General features: G+C 43.2%; 1 protein-coding gene, 1 long non-coding RNA gene and 1 other non-coding gene across 4 annotated transcripts; 1 reads left to right on the top strand and 2 right to left on the bottom strand.

Moving 5' to 3' along the window:
• Positions 1-11,709: 11,709 nt before the first annotated feature.
• On the top strand, positions 11,710-15,342 carry LOC141408474 (uncharacterized). Its single transcript, XR_012423375.1, has 2 exons — positions 11,710-11,841; positions 15,146-15,342. It is a non-coding gene; the product is annotated as an uncharacterized lncRNA (long non-coding RNA).
• Positions 15,343-18,268: 2,926 nt separating this feature from the next.
• On the bottom strand, positions 18,269-21,426 carry RPS13 (ribosomal protein S13). Of its 2 annotated transcripts, XM_065528438.1 has the most exons (7): positions 21,378-21,426; positions 21,189-21,237; positions 20,928-21,006; positions 19,221-19,390; positions 18,883-18,983; positions 18,490-18,554; positions 18,269-18,346 (listed from the first exon to the last, which is right to left on the bottom strand). In XM_065528438.1, the coding sequence occupies exons 1-6, from the start codon at positions 21,398-21,400 to the stop codon at positions 18,536-18,538; spliced, it is 441 nt and encodes a 146-aa protein (XP_065384510.1). In that variant the 5' UTR covers positions 21,401-21,426; the 3' UTR covers positions 18,269-18,346; positions 18,490-18,535. The 2 variants fall into 2 exon arrangements, with proteins under 2 accessions (XP_065384510.1, XP_005578563.1); XM_005578506.4 differs by lacking the exon at positions 18,490-18,554.
• On the bottom strand, positions 18,532-18,622 carry LOC123568997 (small nucleolar RNA SNORD14). Its single transcript, XR_006692529.1, has one exon. It is a non-coding gene; the product is annotated as a small nucleolar RNA SNORD14 (small nucleolar RNA).

The following is a 21,426-nucleotide window of genomic DNA, read 5'->3' as shown; positions in this document are numbered from 1 at the left end:
TTTAGGATATTACAAATATTATCTCAGTGTGAACACCCCCTGTGACATTAGGAGTAACATCCCCCTACAATATTGGGAACAATATCATATGGTGTACACCCCCTGTGACATTAGAGGTAACATTTCTTTAGGATATTACGAATAATATTACCAGGTGTACAGCTGCTGTGATATTAGGAGTAACATTTCCATAAAACATTACGAATGATATTACTGTTTGTACACCACGTGTGACATTAGGAGTAACAGCCCCCAGAACTATTATGAATAACTTCACAGGATGTACACCCTCTGTGACATTAGAGGTAACATTTCTTTAGGATATAACAAATAATATTACCAGGTGTAATTACATAATTATATCGAATTATTCACAATATACTAGTGGTATACTACTACTAGTGTCACAGTGTGTGTATACCTTGTGCTGTTATTCATAATATACTGGGGGGATGCTACTGCCAATGACACAGGGGTGTACACGCTGTGATATTATTTGTAATATTCTAGGGGTACACGTTTAAAATCATAGGAGGTGTACACCATATGGATGTATCCCTGAGAAACAGGGATATTAAAAGTGTCCTGCGCTGTGATATTAGGATTAACATTTCCATAAAATATTACAAATAATAACACTGTTTGTATACCATGTGTGACATTAGGAGTAACAGCCCCCAAAAGTATTATGAATAACTTCACAGGGCGCACACCTCCATGACAGTAGGAGTAACATCTTTCTAACATATTATGAATAATATCGCAAAATGTACAGCCCCTGTGACATTCGAAGTAATCCCCACCTAGGATATTAGGAATAATATCACAGGGAGTACACCCCCTGTGACGTTAGAGGTAACATCCCCCAAGGATATAAAAAATAATGTCAGATTGTGTACATGCATTGTGACATCAGTAGTAACATCCCTTTAGGATATTATGAATATTATCAGAGTGTGAACACCTTCTGTGACCTTAGGAGTAACATCCCCTTACAATATTGGGAATAATACCACATGGTGTACACCGCCTGTGACATTAGTGGTAACATTTCTTCAGGATATTACAAATAATATCACAGGGTGTACAGTCCCTGTGATATTAGGAGTAACATTTCCAAAAAACATTACAAATAATATCACTGTTTGTACACCACATGTGACATTAGGAGTAACATCCCCCAAAACTATTATGAATAACTTCACAGGTTGCACACCCTCTGTGATATTAGGAGTAACATCTTCCTAGAATGTGAAGAATCATATCACAGGATGTACACCCCCGTGACATGAGGAGTAACATCATTCTAGGATATTACGAAGAATATAACAAGGTGTACACACTTTGTATGGTAGGAGTAACACCCCCCTGGGATACTACGAATCATAGCACAGAAAGTACACCCCCTGTGATAACAGAAGTAACATCCCCTTAGGATATTACGAATAATATCACAAGGTGTACACACCCTGTGACTTTAGGAGAATCATCTCCTTGGTTTATTACAAATAATGTCACAAGTGTTAACCTGCTGTGACAATAGGAGTAATATACTTCTAGTATATTATGAATAATATCACAGTGTGTACACCCACTGTGATATTGAGTCATTTTATCCAAAAATATTATGAATAATATCAGGGGGTATATACACATAGTGTACACCTACTGTGACATTAAAAGTTATACCTCCCTAGGATATTGTGAATAGTATCACAGGGTGTATGCCCTGTGTGTACACCCACCGATTTTTCAAGTAATATCTCCCTAGGATATTACGAATAATATAAAAGGGTGTACCCCGTCTGTGACATTAAATGTAACATCCCTGTAGGATATTCTGAATAATATCGCAGGGTGTACATCCCCTGTGACATTGGGAATAGCATCCCCATAGCATATTCCAAATAATATCACAGGGTGTACACCCCATGTGACATTAAGAGTTATGTCTTCCTAGGGTACTACGAATAACATCACAGGGTGTACACCTCCTATGATTTTAAAAGTACTCCCCTAGAATATTACAAATAATATCACAGCGTGTACACCCCGTGACATTGGCAGTAACATCCCCCCAGTATATTACGAATAATATCACAAGGTGTACACACATTGTGACACTAGTAGTATACCGCTAGTATATTGTGAATAATTTGATATAATTATGTAATATATGTAGACACCTGTTACATTAGGAGTAACATCCCCCTTGAATATTACCAATGATATCACAGGGTGTACACCCTTTGCGACTTTAGAAGTATCATCCCCCTAGAATATTACGAGTAATACCACCCCCATCTCCCACAGTGGATATTATGAACCATTTCACAGGGGTGTGGATACCCCCCACAATATGGGGAGTAATATCACCCTCCTCTCCCTGCCTAGATATTATGAACTACTTCCCCTATAAAGACAAACATATACTTAAAATAATGGGATGGAAAAATGTATTTCATGTCAATGGAAACCAAAAAAGAGCAGGAGTAGCTATACTTATATCATACAAAATAGATTTGAAGACAAAAACTATAAGACAAAGAGGCCAGGCACAGTGGCTCATGCCTGTAATCCTAGCACTTTGGGAGGCCGAGGCGGATGGATCACCTGAGGTCAGGAGTTCGATAGCCTGGCCAACATGGTGAAACCCTGTCTCTACTAAAAATATCAAAATTAGGTGAGGTGGTACGTGCCTATAATCCCAGCTACTTGGGAGGCTGAGGCAGGAGAATCACTGGAACTCGCGGGGCGGAGGTTGCAGTCAGCTGAGATCATGCCACTGTACTCCAGTCTGAGTGAAACAGCCAAACTCCATCCCAAAAAACAAAACAAAACCAAAAGACAAAGAAGGTCTCTATATAATGATAAAGGGGTCAATTCAGCAAGAGGATACAATAATTTTAAATATATATGCACATAGTAATGGAACACCCAGATATGCAAAGCAGAGATTATTAGAGCTAAAGAGAGAGATAGGCTCCAATACAATAATAGCTGGAGATTTCAACACCCCTCTTTCAGATTTGGACAGATCTTCCAGACAGAAAATCACGAAAGAAACATCAGACTTAATCTGCACTATACAGCTAATGGAACTAACAGATATTTACAAAACATTTTGCCCAGTGACTGCAGGATACACATTATTTTCCTCAGCACATGGATCATTCTCAAGGATAGGCCATATGTTAGGTCACAAAACAAGTCTTAAAACATTGAAAAAAAAAATTGGCTGGGCATAGTGGCTCACACTTACAATCCCAGCACTTTGGGAAGCTGAGCTGGGTGGATTACTTGAGGTCAGGCGTTCGAGACCAGCCTGGCCAACATGATGAAACCCCATCTCTACAAAAATACAAAAAATAGCCAGGCGTGGTGGTGGGTGCCTGTAATCGCAGCTGCTTGGGAGGCTGAGGTAGGAGAATAGCTTGAACCCAGGAGGCAGAGGTTGCAGTGAGCCGAGATTGTGCCACTGCACTGCAGCCTGGGTGACAGAGCAACACTCTGTCTCAAAAACAAAACAATATAAAACAAACAAACCAAAAAAAATGAGATAATATCAAGCATATTCTCTGGCCACAATGGAATAAAAACAGAAATTAATAGCAAGAATAGTTTTGGACACTATACAAATACACAGAAATTAAACAATGTTTCAGATGTCTTGGAGCACTGGAAAAAAAAAAAAAAAGAAATTAAACAACATTCTCTTGAATGTACCAGCAGGTCAATGAAGAAATTAAGAAGGAAACTTAAATTTTTGTTGAAACAAATGATAATGGAAACACAAGATATCAAAACCTATGAGACACAGCAAAAACAATACTAAGAGGAAAGTTTACAGCTATAAGTGCCTACATAAAAAAAAAAAACCCTACTAATTAATGCATCTTAAAGAACTAGATAAGCAAGAAAAAACCAAATGCAAAATTAGTAGAAGAAATAATGAAGATCAGAGCAGAAATAAATGAAATTGAAATAAAGAAAACAATACAAAAGATCAATGAAACAAAAAGTTGGTTGTTTGAAAAGTTAAACAAAATTGACAACACTTTAGCCAGACTAAGAAAAAAAGAGAGAAGGGGCAGGCATGATGGCTCATGCCTGTAATCCCAGCACTTTGCGGGGCTGAAGTGGGTGGATCACTTGAGGTCAGGAGTTCAAGACCAACCTGGCCAACATGGTAAAAACTCATCTCCTCTAAAAATGCAAAAATTAGCCAGGCGTGGTAGCATACGCCTGTAGTCTCAACCACTCAGGTGGCTGAGGCACAAGAATTGCTTGAACCTGGAAGGTGGAGGTTGCAGTGAGCCAAGATCATGCCACTGGATTCCAGCCTGGGCAACAGGGCAAGACTCTGTCTCAAAAAGATAAAAAAGAGAGACCAAGATAAAATCAGAAATGAAAAGGGAGACATTATAACTGATACTGAAGAAATTCAAAGGATCATTAGTGGCTACTAGGAGCAAGTAGATATGCCAATAAATTGGAAAATCTAGACTAAATGGACAAATTGCTAGACAGATACAACCCACCAAGACTGAACCAGGAAGAAATCCAAAACCTGACAGATCAATAACAGATAACAAGATCAAAGCTGTAGGGGCCAGGCGCAGTGGCTCACGCCTGTAATCCTAGCACTTTGGGAGGCCAAGGCAGGCGGATCATGAGGTCAGGAGATTGAGACCATCCTGGCTAACACGGTGAAACCCCGTCTCTACTAAAAATACAAAAAATTAGCTGGTAGTCCCAGCTACCCAGGAGACTGAGGCAGGAAAATGGCGTGAACCCGGGAGGAGGAGCTTGCAGTGAGTGGAGATTGCGCCACTGCACTCCAACCTGGGTGACTGGAGTGAGACTCCAGCTCAAAAAAAAAAAAAAAAAAAAAAAAAATCAAAGCTGTAATAAAGTCTCCCAACAAAGAAAAGCCCAGGACCTGATGCCTACACTGCTGAGTTTTACCAAGCATTTAAAGAAAAACTAATACCAATCCTACTCAAAGTATTCCAAAAATAGAAGAGGAGGGAATACTTCCAATCTCATTCTATGAGGCTAGTATGACCCTGATACCAAAACAAGACGAAAATACAAGCAAATTCAGCAATACATTAGAAGGATCATTCATCGTGACCAAGTGGGATTTGTCCCTGGGATGCAAGGATGGTTCAACAGATGCAAATCAATTAATGTGATATATCATATCGACAGAATGAAGAGTAAAAACAGTATGATCACTTCAATTGATGTTGAAACAGCATTTGATAAAATTTAACATCCCTTCAAGATAAAAACCCTCAAAAAACTGGAATAGAAGGAATATACCTTAATATAATAAAAGCCCTATGTGACAGACCCACAGCTAATATCATACTGAATGGGAAAAAACTGAAAGCCTTTCCTCTAAGAACACAACAAGGATGCCCACTTTCATCACTGTTACTCAACATAGTACTGGAAATCCTAGCTAGAGCAGTCAGACAAGAGAAAGAAACAGTGGGCATCCAAATTGAAATGGAAGAAGTCAATTTATTCTTGTTTATAGATGATATAATCTTATATTTCAAAAAAACCTAAGATTCCACATAAAAACCTATTAGAAGTGATAAATTCAATAAATTTGCAAGATACAAAAGCAACATACAAAAATTAGTAGCATTTCTACATGCCAACAATGAACAATCTGAAAAAGAATTTAAAATGTAATGCCATTTACAGTAGACACAAATAAAATTAAATACCTAGGAATTAGCCAAAGAAATTAAAGATCTCTATAGTGAAAACCATAAAACACTGATGAAAGAAACTAAAAAGGACACCAAAAAATGGAAAAATATTTCATGTTCATGGATTGGAAGAATCAGTATTATTAAAATGTCCATACTACCCAAAGCAATCTACAGATTCAATGCAATCCCTATCTGAACCCTCCCCTCAGTGAGTGATTGTGTGAGTCCAGGCAGTGCTTCTCAAACTTTAATGGGCATCAGAATTCCCTGCAGTTTGTTAAAATACAGATTCCTTTCCCTTCATTGTGGGGTTCTGTATGAGGCCTGAGATTCTGTTTTTTGTTTGTTTGTTTGTTTTTGAGACAGGGTCTCACTCTGTTGCTAAAGCTGGAGTGCAGTGACACGATCATGGCCCACTGCAGCCTCCATCTCCCAGGCTCAAACTATCCTCCTGCCTCAACCTCTCAAGTAGCTGGGACTACAGGTGTGCACCACCATGCCCAGCTAAGAGTTTCTGCATGTTTAATAAGTTACATTCCTACCAGGTGATTCTGTTGAAGGAAGTTCCAGACTACACTTTGAGAAATGCTGCTCTAAGAGAATATGTCAGGTGCCTGGAAGTTCTGAGAGATACGGAAGGGAGCAGGTGACCCGAGGTACATGTGTATAACATTTCTTTCTTTTCTTTTTTTCTTTCTTTTCTTTTTTTTTTTTTTTTTTATGAGATGGAGTCTTGCACTGTCACCTGGGCTAGAGTGCAATGGTGCAATCTTGGCTCACTGCAACCTCCGCCTCCTGGGTTCAAGCAATTCTCCTGCCTCAGCCTCCCGAGTAGCTGGGATTACAGGGGCCCACCACCAAGCCCTGCTAATTTTTTACATTTTTAGTAGAGATGGGGTTTCACTATGTTGGCCAGGCTGGTCTCAAACTCCTGATCTCGTGATCTGCCCGCCTCAGCCTCCCAAAGTGCTGGGATTACAGGTGTGAGCTACTGTGCCCAGCCAACATGTGTATAACATTTCTAGAAAAATATGCAAAAAACATTGTTAGCTTCTGAAAAGGAGGCTAGAAGTTCTGATGTAAGGGTAAGACCTGGTTTTATATTTTTAAAAACTTTAATATTTTTTTCACCTTAAGCATGTACTACTTTCTTGGCTTAGAAACATTTAGCACATTGCCCAACAAAGAGTAGGTTTTTAATAAGTAAAAGTTCTTTTCTTTTTTGTCCTCTACCCAAACATTTGCTGCCCTTTCTCTTCCTCATTTCCTCACCACCAGCAGTATTCCCATTCATGCACTTGATTAATAAATATCAATAGAATACATATCATGTGCTAGGCACTGCTCTAACAGTATAGCTGCATACACACAACAGACACAGTTCTTGCCTGCAGGGAGTTTACATTCTAGTGCTCTCTTGTCCCCACCTGGGCACATTTTGATTCATGAATTCCTGCCTCCTCAGCTCTGTACAGGCCATGCCCTTACACAAATCTAAAGTACCCTTTCCTACTCCCCTCCTTCAGAACAGGACCTAAATTCTCCTTGAAGCTTTCCCTGAACCCCACTGACATCCCTATGGGAGGCTTGATGGGAGCTCTGGACCAGGCTTCTGCTGCCCTCTGGTGGGCCTCCCTGGTGGCTCAAGGGTCTGTGTACCCAGAGTACACTGGCTTCCCTGGACCTGGCTCAGAGCTATGATCTGTGTGTCCCTAACTCTGAGCCAGACTGTCCCTAAAGGCCACTGTCTTTGTAAAGGCAATGCAGTATGGGACGGTAAGTAGTGCCACTGCCCGGGGGTGCTGGTAGTTGGGGAGGGAGGGAGGGTAGGGAAGTGGGGAGGAGACACCAGGTAAAATAGCTTTCAGAATTATCTTTTTTTTTTTTTTTTTTGAGACAGAGTCTCTCTCTGTTGCCCAGGCTGGAGTGCAGTGGCGTGATCTCAGCTCACTGCAACCTTCACCACTTGGGTTCAAGCGATTCTCCTGCCTCAGCCTCCCAAGTAGCTGGGATTACAGGCATGAGCCACCAGGCCTGACTAATTTTTGTATATTTGGTAGAGACAGGGTCTCACCATGTTGACCAGGCTGGTCTTGAACTCCTGACCTCAAATGATCCACCTGCCTTGGCCTCCCAAAGTCCTAGGATTACAGGCATGAGCCACTGCACCTGGCCTTATCCTTTCTTTTATTCGTTGTTTTTATCTTGTGCCAAAAGCAATTCATACTCTTACAGAAACATCAGAAAATAGAAACATGCAAATGAGTGATTCAAACAAATCCCATAATCCCACCTAGAGACAATTTCTGTTCACACCTGGAGCAAGAACAAAGAGGAAAGGGCAACTAGGCCAGGAGCCTGGACTCCAGACCTCATCATCCCTCCCCCTGTGTGACCCTGAGCAAGTCCCTTCTTGGAGTCGAACTCATCCATACACAAAATGAGGACTGAATTAAGTACCTACCGGGTTTACTCTTCTGTGATTCTAAGTCAGGGGTCCCAATCTCAAATGCCTTTTTAAAATACAGTTGTCTGGTTCCCCACTCCCAACCCACTCCCCATCCTAGCAGATTTCTGCTTTCCCAGACAGAGTTTGGGAATCACTCTCTCTCCCTCTTTCTTCTTCTTCCTTCTTCTTTCTTCTCTTTCTGGAGTAAAGGAATCAATTTTTAAAAAATATTTTTTAGTGACCGGGCGCAGTGGCTCATGCCTGTAATCCCAGTAGGTGGGTGGATCTCCTGAGGTCAGGAATTCAAGACCAGCCTGGGCAACGTAGTGCTACCCCATCTCAACTAAAAATACAAAAATTAGCTGGGCGTGGCGGCATGTGCCTGAAATCCCAGCTACTTGTGAGGTCGAGGCATGAGAATCATTTGAACCCGGGAGGCAGAGGTTGAAGTGAGCCAAGATTGTGCCATTGCATTCCAGCCTGGGCCACAGAACAAGACTCCATCTCAAAAAAAAAAAAAAAATGTTTTTACTTTTCAGAGACCAGAGTCTTGCTCTGTGGTCCAGGCTAGAGTGAAGTAGTGTGATCAACACTCACTGCAGCCTTGATCTCCCAGGCTTAAGCAATCCTCCCATCTCAGCTTCCCGAGTAGCTGGGACTACAGGCATGTGCCACCATGCGTAATTTTTTTTTTTTGTCCTGAGACAGAGTCTTGCTCTGTCACCCAGGCTGGAGTGCAATGGTGCAATCTCGGCTCACTGCAACCTCCATCTCCTGGTTTCAAGCAATTCTCCTGCCTCAGCCTCCCGAGTAGCTGGGATTACAGGGCCCACCACCACACCTGGCTAATTTTTTTGTATTTTTAGTGGAGACAGAGTTTCACCATGTTGGCCAGGCAGGTCTTGAACTCCTTACCTCGTGATCCACCTGCCTCAGCCTCCCAAAGTGCTGGGATTACAGGCATGAGCCACCGCCCCTAATTTTTTTATTTTTTGTAGAGACAGAGTCTTACTATTTTGCCCAAGCTGGTCTCAAACTCCTGAACTCAAACAATCCTCCCACTTCAGCCTCCCAAAGTGCTGTGATTACAGGCATGAAGGAATCAGTATTTTAGGATGGGCACGGTGGCTCATACCTGTAATCCTAGCACTTTGGGAGGCCAACGCTGGGCGGATCACTTGGGGTCAGGAGTTCGAGACTAGCTTGGCCAACATGGTGAAAACCCCTCTCTACTAAAAACACAAAAATTAGCCAGGCGTGGTGGCATTCACTTGTAGTCCCAGCACTCAGGAGGCTGAGGCAGGAGAATTGCTTGAACCTGGGATGGGGAGGCTGCAGTCAGCCGAGATTGCACCACTGCACTCCAGCCTGGGCAACAGAGCGAGACTCTGTCTCCAAAAAAAAAAAAAAAATCCGTATTTTTAGGCCAGGAGGAGTGGCTCATGCCTGTAATCCCAACACTTTGGGAGGCTGAGGCAGCTGGATCACCTGAGGTCAGGAGTTTGGGACTAGCGTGGCCAACATGGTGAAAGCCCATCTCTACTAAAAATACAAAAATTAGCTGGATGTGGTGATGCACACCTGTGGTCCCAGATACTCGGGAGGCTGAGGCACGAGAATCACTTGAACCCGGGAGGCAGAGGTTGCAGTGAGCGAACGCCACTGCACTCCAGCCTGGGCAACAGAGTGAGACTTGGTCTCAAAAAGAAAAGAGATCAGTATTTTTAAAAGTCTTCTGGGAGTATCCCAATGAATCCCTCCTAGTCAAGAAGCATTGGTAGATATCTTTGTAGACATTTGTATGTTTGTGCATAATTTTACAAAAATGGAATTATTGTATATATGTTAATATATTAATATTTAGGTATATTTCATACCTTAATTTAAGCAGCCCACTAATCAATTAGGCAGTCCCAACTTTGTACTATTACAAATACTGAAAAACAGTAAAAGTAGGCTAAAAACAAATTACAAATAATTAGGGAAAACCACTCAAAAGTTCAGGAAAAGGACAAAAATGCCTAAAAACTCTTAAAGTGTTGAAAATTGCTTTATGAAGCATGAAAATGACCAATATTATTAAAAAAAAAAAAACCCAGCAACTGGGAAATACTCATTTTCAATCAAATCATTGTTTCAATCAAAATGTTGTATTTCACCAGAATGCTTTCAGAAAAATTGCTTTCAGTCCAATCATATGCCTCTGTGGGAGGCAGCCAGCAAGAGCTTCCTTCCAGCTCCCAAGAAGTCCTTGGAAAAGGTTTGGGATCCCCACTGCCAGCAGTTCTAACCGGGAAATAAACATCAGACCAACTGCTGTGCATGTACCCAGCAAGGATCTGCCGATTATCTTATGTGCCAGGCTCTGTGCTGGGCACTGGGAATATGAGGCAACCAAGACAGTTTCTGCCATCCTCCCTGGCAGGGACTCACAGTCCAGTCTAGCAAGGCAGACAGACACATCCACAGGTAATTCCAATACAGGCTGAGATGAGATGAGAACTGGGAGGCATGGTAAATGGGGAGAGGCAAGTGAAAGCTTCTGCCCTGCCCCTCCAGCAGCCGTGGGACGGTAGAAACACAGCCTCTTCCTCCTCAGCAAAATGTTCTAGTTACTTTTGCTATGAAACAATTACCCCCAAAACCTAGTGGTTTCAAACAATCATTTGATTATGCTCAAGGATTCTGTAGGTCAAGAATTCAGGGCTAAGTGTAGTGGCTCATGCCTGTAATCCCAGCATTTTGGGAGGCCAAGGCAGGATAACTACTTGACCACAGGAGTTTGAGACCAGCCTGGGCAACATAGGGAGATCCCTGTCTCTACAAAAGAAAAAAAAAGAATTCAGATAGGGTACTACAGAATGGCTTCTATACTCCAGAATGTCTGTAGTCTCAGCTGGGAAGACTGAGTGGCTGGACTCAAAGGCTCTGGAGGCAGGTATCACGTGGAGGTATCTTCACCCACGAGCCTGGTGGTTAGCGAGGGCTGTCACATGGGACCTCCACCATAGCTGTTTCCCAAAGCACCCGCACATGGCTGAGGCTTCCTCACAGCATGGAGACCTCGGGGTGGGCCTGCACAGCAGCTCAGGACCCCAGACACGAGTGTCCCAGGCAACAAGGACTTTTCTGCCCTGGTCTCAGAATTCCTCAAGTGTCACTTCAGCTGAATTCCATTGTTAAAGCCAGCCACAGCCTGCCATGTTGATAGGGAGAGGAATTAAGAAACCACATCTTGATTGGAGCAGTAAGGTTCTAAGAAGACAAGTGGGACAGACTTTGTTGTGGTCATTTTTTTTTTTTTCCCAGAGACAGGGTCCCTCTGTCCCAATCATAGCTCACTGCAGCCTCAAACTCTTGGGTTCAACCAATCCTCTCACCTCAGCCTTCCAAGTTCCGGAAAAAAAAAAAAAAAAAATCCAGCTAACTTTTTTATTTTTTGTAGAGATGTGAGTCTCACTATGTTGCCCAGGCTGATCTCAAACTCCTGGCCTCAAGAGGTCTTCCTGCTTGGCCTCCCAAGGTGCTGGGATTACAGGCATGAGCCACTGAATCTGGCCTGTTGTGGTCATACAATCTACCACACCCGAGGTGGACCCAGGCACACCATTTACTGCCAGGAGGGCAGGTCTGAGAGGGGCCCAGCTGGGTGCAATGGAGGTAAAATGGGAAAGAAGCTGAACTCTTCTATCCTTAGGCAATTTCATGTGACTATGGCTTCACTTTCTGCTCCTCCATGACAACTTTTTTTTCTTTTTTTTTTTTTTAAGACTGAGTCTCGCACTGTAGTGCAGGCTGGGGTGCAGTGGCACAATCTCGGCTCACTGCAACTTCCACCTCCTGGGTTCAAGCAAGTCTTGTGCCTCAGCCTTCCAAGGAGCTGGAATTACAGGCACGCGCCATCACACCTGGCTAATTTTTGTTTTAGTAGAGAAGGGGTTTCACCATGTTGGCCAGGCTGGTCTTGAACTCCTGACTTCAAGTGATCCGCCCACCTTGGCCTCCCAAAGTGCTGGGATGACAGGAGGGAGCGCCACCCAGCCTCTCTTATGACTTTTCCATCTCAACAGTATGTCAAATTGTCTGCCTACTTTACCTTGTGTGCTTTAGTTTCTTCTGAATAATGGAGATGCTAATACTATCTACCTCATAGAGTGACCATGAGACAATATGGTAGTCCCCCATTGTCCGCAGGGGATATGTCCCAAGGCCCCAGTGGTTGCCTGAAACTGTGGACAGTATAGAATCTTTTATATGCTATGTTTTTTTCTACACATACATACCTATAATAAGGTTTAATTTATAAGTTAGGCACAGTAAGAAATTAGCAACAATAATAATAAAATAGAACAATTATAACAATATACTGTAATAAGTTATTTTAAATTTATGAATTATTTCTAGAATTTTCCATTTTATATTTTCAGCCCACTGTTGACCATGGATAAAGGAAACCATGAAAAGGTGGGGAAACTACCATACTTATAAAATACTCACTGCAAGTCCAGGCACAGTGGCTCATGCCTGTAATCCCAACACTTTGGGAGGCCGAGGTGGGCAGATCACCTGAGGTCAGGAGTTCAAGACCAGCCTGACCAACATGGCAAAACCCCGTCTCTACTAAAAATACAAAAATCAGCCAGGTGTGGTGGCAGGCACCTATAATCTCAGCTACTCGAAAGGCTGAGGCAGGAGAATCACTTGAACCTGGGAGGTGGAGGTTACAGTGAGCTGAGATCATGCCACTGCACTCCATCCTGGGGGATAGAGCAAGACTCTACCTCCAAAAAAAGGAAAAAAAAAAAAAAGAACGGTCAGGGAACAAGGATGAACTCTGAGCAGTGGTGCGCGTTGGAGCTGGCTTGTATGGGCTCGCAAGAGCCAACTTTCAAGCTTTTAGGAATGCTGCAAGCCAGTTAAACACAGGCATTATTTAAAAAATCATATAAACTCACAGATAAAGTATATTCAAAACTAGTAAATCCTCAGAACTCACCACTTTCTAATTATTTCACACCATTTAACTATTATTCGTGGTCTCCAAGTCATTTATGACTGCTATATCTGCAGAGGAGAGATACGATGTAATGGTCTGCTCCTGAGCATCTCATACCAACCCCTGGTTGTAACATCCCATTAGTAACTTGAAATCGGCCATGGTGGGAGTTCCAGAACGTCTAATGTACAAATAATGAGTTTCGCAAAGAGAACATAGAAAATAGTGGGGAAGAAATTATTAAAAGAATAATTCAAGAAAACTTCCCAGAACTGCAAGATAATTTTCAGACTAAAATAGTTCACTCAGTACCTTGCAAAACATGAAAAAAATAAAAGCCAAGGTATTTTTGCAAATTTCAGAACACCAAGCGCTAATAAGATGATCCTGAAAGCATTGAGTCAAAAAAGAAAAAAGTTACCAAGTTACAAACAAAAGAGTGGGAATCAGAATAACATCTGACTTCTTGGCAATAGCATTTGGTTTTTCTTTTTAAAGCTATAAACAATTAAGCGATGCTAAAAATGTTTAAAGAAAATTATTTCCGGCCAGGCACGGTTGCTCCTGCATGTAATCCCTGCACTTTGGGAGGCCGAGGCAGGCAGATCACTTGAGGTCAGGAGGTCGAGGCCAGCCTGGCCAACATGGCGAAACCCCATCTCTACAAAAAGTATAAAAAATTAGCCAGGAGTGATGGTGGGCACCTGTAATCCCAGCTACTGGGAGGCTGAGGCAGGAGAATCACTTGAACCTGGGAGGTGGAGGTTGCAGTGAGCCGAGATCGTGCCATTACACTCCAGCCTGGGCAACAAGAAACTCCATCTCAAAAAAAAAAAAAAAAAAAAAAAGGAGTCCAAATATCCAGTGTTTATTAGCGATTCAAGGGGGGATATAGAATAGGCAGATGCACATCTAAGTCTGGAGTTCAAGGAGGGTCTGCCCTGGAGGTATGAATTTGAATGTAGTAGCTTTAAAGATGGCATGGAAAACCATAGATTAGATGAAGTTACCAAGAGTTGAGATGAACAGAAAAAAATGAGGTCCAAGGACTGAGCCTTTTGTTAGGGACTGCTAGAGGCAGTGTTTCCCACATCCTCCAAAAGGGTGCAAACCAAGAAAGAGGAAGACAGAAGATAAGGAAAGAGGAATCTAACACTGCAGACATACAGAATATTTGGATTGATGGTGAACAGGGATCCCAGAACTACAGGTCTCAGGGTAAGCTGTCTAAACTGGCACTAGAGGATGAAGCGTCCTAGGAAGGTATCACCAAGGAAAAACAAAAAGAGTAACCCTGTTTAAATGTACTGAGATTAAACTATGGCTCAAACTTTGGGGATGAGATAGAAACAGGAACACAGAACTTTAAGCAGATGGAAAAACAAGGTAATAACTAACATATTTTTTGTAGATGTATTTACAGAATTATAACTATGGAATCACATCAACACTGTATATAAAAGTCATAGAAATGTAAACATAGAATATTGATTGAGCCATAAATGATTATAGAATTATGAAGATGCCAGGAAAGGGGCATAAAAGTGTTATTTAGAGCAATTATCCTAGATACACACCCCAAAAATTGAAAACAGGTAGTCAAACAAGTACATGTACACAAATATTCAGAGCAGCACTATTTGAAACAGCCAAAAGGTGGAAACAATCCAAATATCCATCAACTAATAAATGCATAAACTGTGGTACACACACACAGTAAAATACTATTCAGCCACAAAAAGAAATGAAGTACTGACACATGCTATGTTAGTGAGCCTCAAAAACATGCTAAGTGAAAGACTGCCAGGCACGAAAAGTCAGGTACTGTATGAATCCACTTATATGAAATATCCAGAAAAGGCAAATCCATAACAACGGAAAGTGGATTGGTGGCTGCTAGGGGTTGGGGGGGTAAAAAATGGGGATAACTGCTTAATGAGTATGGACTTTTTGTTTTTTGAGACACAGGTCTATGTTGCCCAGGCTGCTGCCAAACTCCTGAGCTCAAGCGTTCCTCCCATCTCGGCCTCCCAAAATGCTGGGACTAAGTCAAGAGGAGTGTGGGGTTTTGCTTCAAGGTGATGAAAATGTTTTGGAACTACATTAAGGTGATGGTTGTACAGTATTATGAATAAACAAATGCCACTAAATTGTTCACTTTAAAATGGGGAATTTTGTAATGTGAATTTCACCTCAATTTTTTCAAAAAAGAATGTTACGTAGAAATAAGAAGGTGGGCTGGGTGCGGTGGCTCACGCCTGCAATCCCAGCACTTTGTGAGGCCGAGGCGGGCAGATCACGAGGTCAGGAGTTCAAGACCAGCCTCACCAACATGGTGAAACCCCATCTCTACTAAAAATACAAAAATTAGCTGGGCATGGTGGCGTGCGCCTGTAATCCCAGCTACTCGGGAGGCTGAAGCAGAATTGCTTGAACTCGGGAGGTGGAGGCTGCAGTGAGCCGAGATCATGCCACTGCACTCCAACCTGGGTGACAGAGCAAGACTCTGTCTCAGAAGAAAAAAAAAAAAAAGGCACATTATATACCAGAAAAACAGCTATGTATTTAAAGTGGTTGCCCTCATCTTCAGGAAGGTAGGGCTGCAGAAAGGAAAAGACTGTTTTTAGTTATTCCTTATCAAATGATTCAACAGGCTGGGCGCAATGGCTCACACCTGTAATCCCAGCAATTTGGGAGGAGGTGGGCGGATCTCTTGAGGTCAGGAGTTTGAGAACAGCCCGGCCAATATGGCAAAATCCTATTTCTACTAAAAATACAAAAATTAGCCAATCATGGTAGCAGGCACCTGTAACCCCAGCTACTCAGGAGGCTGAGGCACAAAAATCGCTTGAACCTGGGAGGTGGAGGTTGCAGTGATCCAAGATCATACCACTGCACTCCAGCCTGGGCGACAGAGTGAGACTGTCTGAAAAGATAAATAAAACCACATACATGTGTAAGTTTAATAATAACAGGATGGGCCGGGCACAGTGGCTCACATGTCAGGAGTTCAAGACCAGCCTGACCAACATGGTGAAACCCCGTTTCTACTAAAAAAAAATACAAAATTAGCCAGGCATGGTAGCTCATGCCTGTAATCCCAGCTACTTGGGAGGCTGAGGCAGTAGAATCACCTGAACGCAGGATGCAGAGGTTGCAGTTGAGACGAGATTGCGCCACTGGACTCCAGCCTGGGCAACAAGAGCGAAACTCCGTCTCAAAAAAAAGAAAAAAAAAAAAAAAAAAGGCTGGGTGCAGTGGTTCATGCCTGTAATCCCAGCACTTTGGGAGGCCAAGGTGGGCGGATCACGAAGTCAGATCAAGACCATCATAGCTAACACGGTAAAACCCCGTCTCTACTAAAAATACAAAAAATTAGCTGGGTATGGTGGGTGCCTGTAGTCCCAACTACACGGGAGGCTGAGGCAGGAAAATGGCATTAACCCGGGAGGCGGACCTTGCAGTAAGCTGAGATCACGCCACTGCACTCCAGCCTGGGCGACACAGGGATACTGTAAGATGGACACCTACCACTTGAAAAGATGATTTTTCGGCCGGGCGCGGTGGCTCAAGCCTGTAATCCCAGCACTTTGGGAGGCCGAGACGGGCGGATCACGAGGCCAGGAGATCGAGACCATCCTGGCTAACACGGTGAAACCCCGTCTCTACTAAAAAATACAAAAAACTAGCCGGGCGCGGTGGCAGGCACCTGTAGTCCCAACTACTCGGGAGGCTGAGGCAGGAGAATGGCGTGAACCCGGGAGGCGGAGCTTGCAGTGAGCTGAGATCCGGCCACTGCACTCCAGCCTGGGCGGCAGAGCGAGACTCCGTCTCAAAAAAAAAAAAAAAAAAAAAAAAGAAAAGATGATTTTTCAAGGAAGTAAACAGTTGTTGGAGGAAACCTACAAATTCTAGGTGCTCACATGGATAGATGAGGACAAATAATGTGCATATGCTATTTCAACTGGGTCAATAGATGTTACAAAAAAAAGAAACAAACCATATGGAAACTTTTTTTTTTTTTTTGAGACGGAGTCTCACTGTCACCCAGGCTGGAGTGCAGTGATGCCATCTCGGCTCACTGCAACTTCCGCCTCCTGGGTTATAGGCGCCTGCCACTATGCCCAGCTTACTTCTGCATTTTTAGTAATGACAGGGTTTCACCATGTTGGCCAGGCTAGTCTTGAACTCCTGACCTCAGGTGATCCACCCACCTCGGCCTCCTAAAGTGCTGAGATTACAGGCATGAGCCACCACGTGCAGCCCTTTTTCTGAATTCTGAAGGATCGTGGCTCTATAAACACACACCAGCCAGACATACAGCTTAACCACTTTGACAGTGGTTCAAAGTCTTGTAACTTTGACCCACTCCCTAGGGTTGTCTGAGATTTTAGTCATTCAAGCAGCAATACCCATGTACCCCATTAGGTTAAGAATTAAATTAAAACAAAATACCAAAACAAGTAAATCTTACTTTAACCCACCCAAATATTTTCAAAGGCCAGGAACCCAAGCCCATTTCAAATATTCTTCCTAAACCCCCAACGCTCCAGACGAACTGTGCCTGTTTACTGTCCCCTAGATTCCTTCTTCATCTTTAACCCTCACTGCAAGATCCAATGTCTCTCCATATCAGATTCCCCTCCCTCCAGTGACACTTTTATGTATTAGGTTAGTGCAAAAGTAATTGTGGTTTTTGCATCAAAGTAATGGCAAAAACCGCAATTACTTTTGCCCATATTACTATTTCTGATGCTACCAGTGGTTAACATCTGCCAGAGATCTATCTGTCTTTAACATTAAATGTATCAAAAAAACTTAGAAACATTTTTGCCATGACACCAAAACAAACACAAAGGCATTATTTCCTAGTGTCTTCCAGTTCTCCATATTTAAGGCAACCACCTATGAGGTTATAAGCTGCTCAACTGGTTTAAGGGGCCAATGAAGGGATGTGATGTACACTATCTTACTGCTCCCTGGAATCCTAACATCAGTCACCTAAAACACTTCCCCATCAAACAAGATCAACACATATGAACCACTGATATATATACATTTTTCTTCTAGGAAAATAAACATAAAACATGCTTTTAGTTAAACAATCATTTTATTGCTTGAGTACACAGACAAATTTATGCGACCAGGGCAGAGGCTGTAGATGATTCACTGAAAAAGAAAAACGGGGAAAGAAAATCAGGATTAATACCGGTCCCTCCATATTCGTTAACAGATAATCTCCCCACTAATGGTGCTATTCTCAAACAGTTAATAAATACAAACTATATAAAGTGCACCAAACTACTGAATACCTGAACCAACGCATTGCGTTGAAGCACAATGAATGAAGATGCTCACTCAGACATCCAAGGAAGAACTGGCCAACAAAAGGAAAAACCTTTCTGGTGGAAACTGCGAATGTCTGGCAATCAATCATCATAGTGAGCAATTCATGCGAAAATTAATTCAAACTCCTGGGAGTAGAGGTATGAAAGGAAAACTTACCTACTATCTTATTAAAGACAAGCAGCCACACCCATTCGATTATGTACTGCCTGTGGCTGTTTTCCCACTACCAGGCCAGAGCTCAAAGAGCAGTTAACCAAATAGCCCCCAAGGCCGAACATATTCACTACTAGGACTTTAACTACTGGCTGACTCCTATGCTTGATAACAACAACAACAACAAAAGAGTTGACACTTACTATTTCCAATTGGGAGGGAGGACTCGCTTGGTCTTATAATATCGAGCCAAACGGTGAATCCGGCTCTCTATCAGAATCAGACGGAATTTAGCATCCTTATCCTAAAAATAAAATTTGGTGCAATTCAAGAAAACCACCCAAAATGACCGAACATTATCAAACATTAATAAGACAATGTAGAGCTACTACGCACTTTCTCTAATGAAAATCTCTTTGGGTAGAATTTGAACTTCAAAGCAACACTACACTAGTTTGTGTACTAAGCCACCTTGAATAATTCAAACCAGATGCATGTACGAGCAGTCCTATTTAGCACCAGATTTTGTTTATTAGCTTACCTTTCTGTTCCTCTCAAGATGCTTTCGAACAGCAACTGCTTTCTTAATTAAATGGTAGAGATCTTCAGGAAGATCAGGAGCAAGTCCCTTAGACTTAAGAATTCTTAAGATTTTATTGCCTGTCACAAAACGTACTTGTGCAACACCATGTGAATCTCTCAGGATCACACCTGAAAAGGGAATCATGTTTTAACTTTCAACACGAAACACTAACTGGATGATGTCGAGGCTCAGAAATCAGGGCATAGTTCCTATCTGTAAGCTGGAGGTATACTTTTATACATCACAGAAACCAACATGGGAATGCACATAAAGCTCACTCAGACATCCAAGGAAGGTTTACCCAAGACTAAGGAAAACCTTTCTGGTGGAAACTAAGAATGCTGGAAAACTATCATCCCAGTGGGTTTGCTGGAATACAGATGACCAAAGGAATTGAGATTCCACAGCTAACATTTATTGAGAACTCTGGTCATTCTTCTAAAAACTTTACACGTTATTTCTTTTAAACCTCTAATGAGTTCTGATTACTTACAATCTATGGCACATTTTCTTTTGGTGTGTCATACCTCCAATTAGACTACAAGCTCCAAGAGTACAGATATTTTGCATCCCCCTTCCCCCTTTTAAGAGGTGGGATCAGGTGCTGTGGCTCACGCCTGTAATCCCAGCATTTTGGGAGGCCGAGGCGGTGGATCACCTGAGGTCAGGAGTCTGAGACCAGCCTGGCCAATATGGTGAAACCCCGTCTCTACTAAAAAATACAAAAATTAGCCGGGCGGGGTGGTGCTGCCTGTAGTCCCAGCTACTCCGGAGGCAGAGGCAGGAGAACTGCTTGCATGAACCCAGGAGGTAGAGGTTGCAGTGAGCCGAGATCGTGCCACTGCACTCCAGCCTGGGCGACAGAGTGAGAATCCGTCTCAAACAAAAACAAAAAAACACACAAATTCGCCAGGCCTGGTGGTGGGTGCGTGTAATCCCAGCTATGCGGGAGGCTGAGGCAGGAGAATCGCTTGAATCCAGGAGGTGGAGGTTGCAGTGAGCTGAGATCGCGCCACTGCACTCCAGGATGGGCGACAAGAGCAAGCCTCTGTCTCAAAAAAAAAAGAAGAAAAAAAAAAAAGGTGGCGCCTCTCTGTCACCCAGGAGTGCAGTGGCTTCATCATAGCTCACTGCAGCCTAGGACTTCTGGGCTCAAGTGATCCTCCCACCTTTGCACCTGTATCTGGAAATACAGGCACATTGCCGCTGGCTTTTTTGGGCGGGGGAGTAGGAGGCTAGTATATTCTCAGGCCCCAGAACCATGTTCAGCACACAGAAGGCAAACATTTGCTGAATGAAGCCACTTGCACGAAGTCACATGCAACTGAGATTCAAACCACACCTAACTGTGAAGAACTGTATCAGGCACTCTGCTTAGCCAATTCCAACTCCTCCACTTGAGAGCTGTGTGATTTGGGGCTGGTTAGTATCCAGCTGCACTGTGCCTCTGGATCCTCAACTGTAAACTGGGGGGAAAGCCACGAAGATTTATTTCAAAGTATTGTGGTCAGAATTAAACGAGATCAGTACACGTAAAGTGCTTACAATGATGCCTGTAGCACGGTGCCGAGACCATAGTTTTTGCGATTTTTAAAATAACGTTACCACCTACTAGATCCTACAAGTCACACGAGGACAGGCGAAAGAGGCTACACAAACACTCACCGATTTGTGAAGGAGTCAGGCCCTTCTTGGCCAGTTTGTAAATCTGCTCCTTCACGTCGTCAGATGTCAACTTCAACCACTGTTATGGAATAGAAAGCAACCTTAAGATGAGAACCCAGGAATGCCGCCTAAGCACAGCGCCCTCTCCACCCGCAAAACCGCGCTCCTCATACACGCAAGTTCCTCACCCCGGCGTCGCTTCACCCGAGACAAATGCCACCCCCCTCCTCGGATTCTCCCCGGTCCCAGCGCGCTACTTACAGTGGGGACGCTGCGTCGATAGGGCAAAGCCGACTGGGACAGGCCCTTCCTGGGGAGAGAAGCAGTCTCTAAGTGAGGTGTCGGCTCGTGCCTGAGCAGCCCAGAACATCATCCCCTCGGCCCGCTGCCCACACTCCCTCTCTTCCTCCCACACCCGCCCAGCAATCCGGTTCGATGCCCCGAGCTCACCCGGGAGCATGCATGCGACCCATGATGGCGGCAGTCAGGCAGCGAAAGG

This window comes from Macaca fascicularis, chromosome 14 (assembly GCF_037993035.2).
Source record: "Macaca fascicularis isolate 582-1 chromosome 14, T2T-MFA8v1.1".
Classification (NCBI taxonomy): domain Eukaryota; kingdom Metazoa; phylum Chordata; class Mammalia; order Primates; family Cercopithecidae; genus Macaca; species Macaca fascicularis.
The sequence above is the reverse complement of the archived record's forward strand: the minus strand, read 5'-3'. Positions and strand labels throughout refer to the sequence as shown.